Source organism: Cornus florida, unplaced genomic scaffold (assembly GCF_030987335.1).
Source record: "Cornus florida cultivar Cherokee Brave unplaced genomic scaffold, ASM3098733v1 CherokeeBrave_3.0.0_Hap2_Chr08, whole genome shotgun sequence".
NCBI classification, from domain to species: Eukaryota; Viridiplantae; Streptophyta; class Magnoliopsida; order Cornales; family Cornaceae; genus Cornus; species Cornus florida.
The window spans coordinates 8,810,645-8,821,107 of record NW_026775578.1 but is presented as its reverse complement, the minus strand read 5'-3'; the positions used below and the strand labels follow the sequence as shown (position 1 = coordinate 8,821,107).

Sequence of the window (10,463 nt, the reverse complement as noted above, 5' to 3'; positions counted from 1 at the left end):
ATTGTGTTTCAAATATAACCGAATTACTTTCTTTAGTAATAATATTTTTGAATATTTATTTATCATGCAGAAAAAAAATATTTACTTATTATATATTTTATTAACCATTTTAAACATATTGCATTATAGATAAATATTATTTGTGTGATGTTGCATACACACACACCCGAAGATTTATAGTACGTTATCGTAATGTACGATATTGGTTAGCCGACTTTCGAAATGGTGGTCGTCCTAGAACAAAAGAAGAGCTATTTAACCATGCACATGCCAAGCTAAGGAATGTGATTGAACGAACATTTGGAATATTAAAGGCCCATTTTCCAATCTTGAATTTATATTTTTTTATGATTATATTTGACATTAATATTCATAGTTAAATTGATATATTTCATTGAGTGAATGTGGTTGTTTTATTAATATTTTTGTATTATAAATATAAAATTGTTATGAGTATCAGATATTAAGGGCAAAAATGTAATGTGGGCAAAAATGTAATGTGTACAACTTTCAGACTTCAGTTTTTGTATATAACAAATAATCTTAATGAATTCAGCGCTTAAAATTAAAACGTTATCAAACAGATTTTCAAATTAATATATTCAGTGCTTAAAGTTTCAGCGCTTAAAATTCAGTACTTGAAATTTTCAGTACTTAATTTTCAGTTTTATCAAACAGCACCTAAGATATGTTGCTCTTAATTAATTTTCAAAATTCTTTAAACTCCAAGAGAGAATGGTGGCATTATTTTCAGACCATACAGGACTTATGCATCAGGCCCAACGACCGGTCCATATTTGGTGGGCTTCGAGAAGCAGAGTGGGCCCATGATAAACGCCACGCACGCCCACACGCATTAAACACTTATGCTAGTGGTAGCCAGACAGCTCATATCCTGGTTCTTGGCATTCAAACCATTTCAATGAGTCCATCCATTCCTTCTTTTCCCGTGAGAGAGATTTGGTGAGTTGAGTAAATAATTTCTTATTACACAAGACTATAAAAGTCCTTTTTTTTCTTTTATTATTTTCAGTAAAGGGTTATTTTCAGCCTTGAAAAGTACTCAGAACACATATCAAATCACATAATCTAACAAAAAAAATAAATTATATGTCATATCCAATACATGTCGATGAACCATGATCCAATTTATTAAACTTTTATTGTTGGACCAACAAGAATTTGAATTTATTAAACTTTTAACGTTAACCCTAACAAGAATTTGAATTTGTGTAAGAACAATGATGAATTCCAATGTAGAAAGAAAATAATTACTTATTTTTTTCTGACCATGACCTTCATGTTCTATTTTTACTTGATGATCCTTTTGCATAAAGGTAACAGAAACCACATGGTAGGTCCTCTTTTAAAACAACGCCTTTGACATGCAGCAAGCATTTTAAGCATTTATTACGTCAATGAGTAGATTCACATATTAGATGGTGGGACTGTGTGTGGTTTAAAACTCTAATAAATAGACGTTTTTGGTGAGATATGTATGACCTATGACAGATTTGGATGACAGAGATGATAACTACGACTAATATGGGAAACATGGAAATTAAATTTTCTTGATTAACGTGTTGTAATAATAAGTAGATGCTCTTTTTCTTTGGATGTTTATGAGCAGATCCTTTTTTCCCTGATAAACCACCACCCAATATATCAACAAATAGAAAAACTAAATTAACGAAGCAATTTTTAGATACTTTTACATGATGTTAGAATGATAATAGAAAGATAAAAAAATCATTAATCACACTAATAAAGGAAGGTGATATCCACACTTTGATAAATACAATTTATTTTTTTTATTTTTATTTTTCTTAATTTAAATGACAAAAATACCCTAATTTTTTCTTAATTTTCTTTACTCGTGTCCATTTGTTTTGCTCGATCCCTAAAACTAGTAAAACTAGTTAAAGAGCTCAGCAAATTAGAAAATATTTGTGTGTTTTGAAAACAAATTCCAACTTCTTTACCGAAAAAACAAAAATCCAACTTTTGTTCTTCCTCCTCAATAACAAAACCATTACACAGTACAAAATTCCCGTGAACCCCTTCCACTAAGAGTGCTGATATAATGAATTAGTACTCGCTCAAACTACTTCTAGGTTATGTAAATAGATTATAGAAGCACAGCTCAAACTTACTTCTAGGTTATGTCAATTAGTACTCGCTAAACGATTTAAATTGAGCAAACTTGAACATGACAACTAGGAATGAATAAGTAAACAGAACTCTGAGTCTCCAAACCCGAACGCTACACTAGTTTTTAAATGGGTTAATCGGGTGACATTATTACAACGATTAAAATCAACCACCCGAGTCATGTTGATGAGCCGTGAACACTATTGCCACCCCTAGTAGCAACAATCCATGGCGAACTTCTATTATTTAGGGTGTTCAAATGTTTACTCTGAAGCATTATCAAAGCTTTTTCCTCAAACACATGGCTTCCGCCATTGCTACATTCTCAACACATGGGAAGTAGAACAATGCCAAAATCAACACAGCACTGTCACTTTCCCTTGCAGTCTACACAATCCCAGCATCAAATTTTACTTTAAAGATGAATTAGTTTACACAAACTTGAGAACTAAGGGTCTCAAATGGCAATTGCTAGTGATCACTACTACAACATTGTGCCTACAATGTGGGAGAAGAAGGCAATAATTGTTTGGTAGAATTTTGTTAACCAAGTGTCCCTACTCTTTGCCGAACCTAGGTATGTAACCATCTCTAATCCCATCACACCTTTTAGTGAGGGTCAACAGCCTACAACATGCAAAGACAAGCCATATCAGAAGTGTACTTAATTCCCATATAAATTTGATGAACGACAATGATATGTTGACACTCACCAACCGAAATGAACAATAACAGACTACACCAACAAACACAAACGATATTTAAATGACTGATTATCAAAACCAGATCGAAAATATATTACCTGCCTAACTGTGAAAAATAAAGAACAAATTGACTTAAAGTCCATCCAAATAAATCCAACTGTGAAAAATAAAGAACAAATTGAATTAAAGTCCATCCAAATAAATCCAAGGATGGATCAGTAATCTATTGTTAATTTTCATTATCTTGTTCTTTGGAAGTTAGGAGCTAATTAAATAACATGTTAGCCTAAACAGTCTGCCCTCTAGCTAAGTAAACAGAATACTTTTGAGTCCCACTTCCATACTTCTAGTGAAATAGTGAAACGAACAAGACGAGAGAATCACATGATTGAAAAATTAAAAAGAATATTACGTGTATAGAGGAGGAAACTGGGAAGGGTTATGGTGTACACAATATGACCAAGGGAAATGAATATGAAAAGGAAAGCAAAAAAGTAAGCAACATCAATAGTTCTTGGCGAATTTTCATGCCCTCTAACAGGTCTCACTAATGCATTCAAGTGCCCAGAAGAACCTTCTAGGTGCCATTAAATATTGTCAGTAAAAACTCTTCTTCTATACCTACTGCTCTGTGTGCAACTGTGTGATCACGTGTGGTCGTGGGCATGTGTGTGTCAATCCCCATCAACTCCTCCTCCATTTCTCGCCCAACAAGCAAGTCAACGAGTCCAACAGTCGTGTGGCTAATCTTAATTCCTCTATTTTGCTATATCATTGGCTAGCCCAGTGCACGATGCTCCCACCATTGCGGAGTCTATTTGCCATATATCATTATGAATAAAAAATCACTATAACACCAAGGACTGTGAACTGATATCTAGAGGAAGTTCTCTGGACCTCAAATTGAGAGGTCCAAGTATTGGAGGCAGTCAAGGTAGAAGGTGCGTCATTAACTGTGATGTCAAAATGTCAATAAAGGCACACCGAAGTAAGAAAAGAGTATCAGTTATTTGATCTGAGCAGGGTTACATATCAATATATCATAATCCTCATCGATTTGGATTGTATTCATATGAAGCTGAATTTCAATATTTGCTATTCACATGGGGAATCTGTAATGAAAACTACCATGCCCAGTAGCACATACCCACCTAACAAGCATGACTCATACGGTTCTATTCCTAAAAGGAACATACCTCTAAAGTGACACAAATGAGGCCAGATACTAGCAGTTCTAGCATCTAGCAAGCACTATATTTCAAGCAATACACTCTCTGCAGAGTAGTGAAGAGAACAGGAACAAATAGGATTCTGTAGGATTTCATTATATAAGCACTAAGAAATTAGAGAAATGCTTAATGTTTGTGTCAAAACAGCATTTCAAGGGGTCCAAGAAAACCAGATGGCATTTTCAGGAATGAAGAATGTGCAAAAGAAGCAGCAAACCCCAAACCAGTTAATGCGTACGCAGCTCTAATGCATGTGCTTTCAGTAAAGAACAACACTACAAGTCTACAATATCAAATGGCTCAGAATTATCCACATCCAGCCACAGAAACACCTTGCGAAAGAATATTCCAAAGAAGACAAATTTCAACATCATAGAACAGATTACATAATTTGGTGGCTAATAATCATTTAATGGTTTCATAAGAAAACAATAATTTTGACATGGACAATAATGGAAACAAAGTAAGACGTAAGAATATAAATAAAAATAAGTACTACTAAAGGTGATTGGTAAATTGTCCAAATCTACTTCCATATCTCATGATCATTTGTAAAATTCAAAGTCAGTGTCAGGCTTCTTTACGTTGGCTCTGTAACCCTTCTCAAAGTCCTTAGGAAGTATGACATACCGGTTCTTACGGACGGCATGCATCCCTGCTTCTTGACAAATAGCAGCAATCTGCATAAATCGATCTAATTATAATAGTTTCCAGAAAAATGACTTGTTTAAGTATTTTCAGAATGATGCTTAAAATATTACTCACTAGAGACAAAGAACCAATCTTGACAATGAGTATTGAAATACGGCAATTTAAAGTAAAGCTGTCTTTCTCTCCAACTAAAAACTGCAAAGACGAACTCAACTAACCTCAGCAGCACTAATTTTATCTGGCCGAGAAACATAATCCTCCAAGTCAACCTCATTGCTTAAGTTCATTTTGGAAGTGCACACCTGCACAAAAACAAAAAGTTTAAGAGAGGGAGAGAGAGAGAGACCACAAAAGTCAAAGCCGCAGGATCTTTGTTGAAAAAGAAATGTATAATTAAAAAATTCAGGTAAACGGTAACCTTGTTAAGCAAATCCCAATCACCACTATTTCACCTTTTTTTCTATCCTTTTGTTAGGGGAGAGAGGGGAAAGGGTGTGGGGGATGGTGGGGCAAGTGAGAATGAGAAATACTAAGTATAAGCACATCAATAAGATACCAATTATGAATGTGGACTCAAAAGTCAAGATTCACCTGAAAAACAAGTCTCTTTTGTCGTCTGTCGGGCAAAGGAAACTCTATCTTTCGATCAAGCCTTCCAGGACGCAGAAGTGCAGGGTCCAAAGTGTCAGCTCGATTAGTTGCCATTATAACTTTAACATTCACTGTCTGGTCAAATCCATCCATCTGCAAAACAACACCCAAATCCATAACAGGTGTAACTTACAGATATAAAGAGCATCAAGACAAGGAAACATGCAGGTCATCAGAATCTCAGCATGTCAACACACACATAAGCTCCCCCTTATCCTAGAATTATGATTTGCATGTCAAGCTATGGTAAAATTTTTTACTTGGGGCAGTTTTTAAAACTTAAATCTCTTTAAAACTCGTATCTTGTTCAACTACCTGGTTTAAAATTTCCATTAGGATTCGTTGAACTTCTCTATCGGCCCCCGTCTGAGCATCAAACCTAGCAGTAGCAATAGCATCTACCTCATCAATAAAGATTATTGCAGGCGCATTTTCTTTGGCAAGGCGAAAAACATCACGAACCATTCGTGGACCCTGCACCAAGTAATATAAAAACTTACATTTACCATAATATATAAAATACTGTTGACAACAAGTGACAACTCTACAATTTGGTCTAAAAAACTTATTTTCATATAAAAATGAAATATCATGGTAGATACAGTGTGAAAAATATAACAAAGAGTAGTAGATGGTACAGCCAGAAGAAGATATCTATCTAAGAGAATCTTGCAGGCATACCTCACCCAAATACTTCTGAACAAATTCGGAGCCAACAACTCTAATGAAAGCGGCAGTAGTATGATTAGCAACAGCTTTGGCAAGCATGGTTTTACCAGTGCCAGGAGGACCATAGAGCAACACACCACGCGGAGGATCTATACCAATCTGTTTGTACAACTCATGATGAGTCAGAGGCAACTCAACAGCTTCACGGATTTCCTGCTTTTGAATGTCACATCCTCCAATATCCTGATATAGATACAAAGCATTTCATGAATCTGATATTTGGAAGGAAGAAGTTGCCAGGATATATACAAAATGTTTCCAATGGTTTCTTGTGGCATAACTTAGTTCAAACCCCTATGAACTTTTGGGCAATCTGGCTCTCACACTAATCAGCAATGGGTAGAAAGTATAAATAGGGGAAAATCTGACAATAAGAAATTTACATCAATTACTGAGTATTCCATGCAATAAACATATCGTGTCAGGTATGATATGTAGCACTAAAATTCTGATCTGACTTCTAAGTATGGAACTTTGGGAACAGAGTTGAGTCAAAAATTCTAATTATTCAGTCAAGTCAGAATAAGATTCATGGAAGTACAATAAAACAGTTCATGCTAATAAAAGGAAGGAAATTTCCCGCAGGCAAGCCCGTGCTTAGTTGAGAGTATTTATTATTATGGAGTTGGAAAAGGGTGTTATCTGGATCCTTAATTGGGAGGGACTCAAACATAGACTAAAAATTTAAAATGTCACAACACCATAGCCAGCACTCATAAATGATTCCTCAAACACCACCACTGACGCTGCTGCTAATGCACCATGAGACCATCATGTCAACTAACACTAACAAAGCCACCAACCATCCCCGCAACAACAGCTGGACAACTGGTACTTCGACCAACAAGATCACATTACCTTGGCAAATCCTCCAGATTTCATCATAACCACTATACACTCCTTTTCCACTACGGGAGTGCATAATTCAACATCCTGCCAATTTAGGCAAGCCAACCACAGTATATAGTATCACTCTGCTAATCCAACCTGGCCAATTATGAACCTGTAAGGACAACATCAAGCCCAAGTGCAATATATTTGACTATTAAGAATAACAAAAGCAGCACTAATAAAGCATATATTATATGTAAAGTGTAACTATATACACGCATACGGAGCAAATACTGATCAAGGGAAATGTTCATCCCAGGTTTGCAATAGCAAGGAAGTTTAAGTTGCTAAGAGAATATTTGAAAAGGGAGGAACCAGGACGAGTTTGGCGGTTTAGGTATGCAAAATGCAAAGTTGTGGGGGATATTAGAGAGTCGAACACTAAGGAAGAGGCCAGCTGAGACAGTCCTTAAGAAGAGTGGAGAAATAAATTTGAGCTTGAGACTTGGGAGGAAAGCATTGTCAGAGGAAATTTGTTGCGGACAGCAGTCTAGAGTTTTACGGTTAAAAAAAGGATAAAAATACGAAATTACTTCCTCATGATGGCTAATATTCTTGGAAGATCCAAATATATGGGGATGAGGCTATTGATGGAAATGACCAAAGTGATATCGATAAAGATGACACGAAGATAGAGATCGTGCACGTTTACAAGAGCTCTGTACTACGATATTGTGGAGGGTTTGGATTTAGGATACAACTTGAATGAAGAGAATTAATAGTTGAAAGAAGGCGTTTTCAAGAGAATAAGATGGTGGAAGCTCGAGGAGCCTTATATTCCATTTAATACGAACAATGAAAACAAAAAAAATGGATGCAAGCGAATGTGGGAAGGATTGAAAAGGTATGCCTACCAGTGTTGTTAAAGGCGTGCCTAGGCTTGAGGCGCAGGTCTAGTTCCTGTTGTCATCCCATGCTCACTGATGTTTATTAGGCGCGCGCCTCGGTTGCGCCTCGTCCTATTTGTCTAGGCGCGCCTCGCTGTTTTTTGTTTTTTGTTTTTAAATGATTGTTCCATCTCTTAAGCCAAAAAGGGTACTTCTAGCAACTTAATAAACAAATAAGAAAGCCTAAACATATCAGAGAAGGATCTTTTGTTCCAAAGAATAAACAAATATGAAAGTCCAAGACCGAACATGGAAAGAGTGAGACCGTGAGAGCAACGACAAAGCCCTAGTGGCAGAGACGAATGACGAAGCCATGTCAGTTCTTTCTTCTCCTTCTTCTCTTTCTTCTCCTCTACTTCTCTCTCCTCTCTTCTCATCTTTGCTTACTTCTTTCTCTCCGTCTAGTTCTCCTCTCTGTCTTTTTTTTTTTTGGGCTCTATTTTTTTCTCCTCTTTCTTCCTTAACACTTTCTCTCTTTTCTCATCTACTTTTGTCTTCATCTACTTCTTTTGTCTCTGTCTCTTTTTTTTTTTGCTCTCTTTTTTTTTGTCTTTTCTTGTTAACAATTTTTTTTAATAGATTTATTTCTTTTTGTACTCTGTTTTGCCTTTCAAGAAAACAAATTTGTGCTATGTTTTATGGTTCTTGAATGGTTATATAGTTGATGGATTTACTTTTTCATATTTGACATTAATTTTTAGAATATTGATAGGACTTGTGAGATATGAATGCTATTATGGTAGTTTAAAATTTTAATTGTGCGCCTCACTTCATTCAGGTGCGCGCCTCACCGTGTGCCTCGCACATAGGGTCCAAAGGACCTCTAGCGCCTTGAGCCTTTAATAACACTAATGCCTACAGGATTTTCTGCGTGTTATTTGTTAAGAGGGAAGGTAGTGTGCAAAGAGTCTAATAATTTCACCGTTTGAAAGGTGAACCCTCCTCGCTCTCGCTCTCCCTCTCCCTCTCCCCTCTACCAAATGGGGAATCTCCTCCCTCCTTCCCCTTTCCCTGTCACTTTTTTCACAGCACTCTCCCACCAAACCAAACACATTTTTCAAAAGAGATGATGCTCCCATCAAGTGGCATGTCTATAGTGTGGTTAAAGGGAAACAATGCATCATATTACAAGTACAGGGACCATGTATTGCTTTGGTACCTAATAAGGGTGGGCGAAAAGGCTGTCCGGATACTCGTCGCTCCACCAGCTACAGTTTCTCGTTCAAGTGGGCGGAATACTTTCCTGTTAATTCTTCCTAGTCTGGATAACTGGAAGGCAGACGAAAGAGGTGACCATTTCATCTTATTTGACAACGGTGATGAAAAGAATGTTCAAAAAAGTATTCGATATTCATTTTTTTATCTAGATAGCTAATCCCTTATCCTTTCACTCTATTTTCTCTCATTTTTGAGAGGAAGCAACATTTCAAAGATAAAGAACCATCTCCACTTCCTCTTTTCCCCATTCCACCTCATCTTTCAAACCAAACATTTTAAGAAACAAAACCCACTATGCCCAGTTATAACTCAAATTCTTAACCACTTCATTGGACAACGGAGGAAATTAAATAACCAGTCAAGTTAACTCCCAAACACCATAAATATATATTTTCCTTCTTTTCCTTTCCTCTGTTTCCATTCCAACTTCCCTCAATCCAAACGGACCATAAAGAATTTCTCCTAAATTATAAGCAAATATATAATCACAATAATTCCCAATAAACCCCAAAAACCAATTTCACAGACAAAACTTATAAACCCTAATCAAACAATTCTTGAAATCAGTCAGAGCAACTTACATTATAGGTAACGTCAGGCTTCTCCGACTGACTCAACAGCGAAATACTCGAATCGGCCTCCGGCGGCAACACGTCGACGAGGGCATTCGAGTGCCGGTGCAGCGCCACCGACGCCGAGGGCTTCAAGAGCTCCCTATTTATAGTACTCAGAATCCTCACATAGTAATTCGAGCCCGTGGTTGACCCTACAATGCCGTAGTTCTGAGCAACCATCTCCAAGAACTGGCCGATCACGAGAGGCACAGATTGGATTCTCTTCACCTCTTCTTGGGCTCGGAGGGACTCGCGCTTCAGATTCTTCTGTTCGTCCTTTACGTACTCTTCTCTGATCTCTTTGTTCTCGCACTGGCGTTGCAGGGACTTGAGGCGACTGTAGAGATCGTCGTCGTCGAAGGAGGAGGGATACGGGTCGGGTAGGGTTGCCGGGAGGGAGTGTGATGGGTCCGATAAGGGTTTTGGGTCAAGAACCATCGCTGCCGCCATTGTTGTTGCTGTTTTTTGTTTTCTTGATCTGTATCCGATGTGAAGAGGAAGATGAAAGTGGAACTGGAGTGATACGCAAGAAAGTTCGTGTATGCGTGCGTGTGTGTGTGTATATATATATATATATATATTAGTGTTCAATAATAATGGCCTGCGGCTTTGGAATCAATTATTTTAGGATTTGGAAAAGGAAGCAGGAGGTATAGGAATTGGAATTAAAATGAAATTATATTTACATGTTTGGAACAAATTGGATTTAAAATAGAATTTTGAATAAAAATAATATAA

At 36.9% G+C, this 10,463-nt stretch overlaps 1 protein-coding gene across 1 annotated transcript; it reads right to left on the bottom strand.

The window, feature by feature from the left end:
- Nucleotides 1–4,430: 4,430 nt before the first annotated feature.
- On the bottom strand, nucleotides 4,431–10,307 carry LOC132269247 (26S proteasome regulatory subunit 6B homolog). The gene is made up of 6 exons (XM_059770376.1): nucleotides 9,693–10,307; nucleotides 6,068–6,298; nucleotides 5,702–5,860; nucleotides 5,327–5,479; nucleotides 4,954–5,037; nucleotides 4,431–4,764 (listed from the first exon to the last, which is right to left on the bottom strand). Exons 1-6 carry the CDS (start codon nucleotides 10,173–10,175, stop codon nucleotides 4,630–4,632), a joined length of 1,245 nt encoding a protein of 414 aa, XP_059626359.1. The 5' UTR covers nucleotides 10,176–10,307; the 3' UTR covers nucleotides 4,431–4,629.
- Between the last annotated feature and the right edge of the window lie 156 nt (nucleotides 10,308–10,463).

What these genes read in the sequence shown, in the direction of transcription:
- LOC132269247 (XM_059770376.1), bottom strand. Translation starts at nt 10,175, where the DNA reads ATGGCGGCAGCGATGGTTCTTGACCCAAAACCCTTATCGGACCCATCA. An exon ending in TAATGGAAATTTTAAACCAG is followed by an intron (nt 5,480 to 5,701) that starts GTAGTTGAACAA and finishes GTTGTTTTGCAG; the next exon opens with ATGGATGGATTTGACCAGAC. An exon ending in AAAAGAGACTTGTTTTTCAG is followed by an intron (nt 5,038 to 5,326) that starts GTGAATCTTGAC and finishes GTTTTTGTGCAG; the next exon opens with GTGTGCACTTCCAAAATGAA.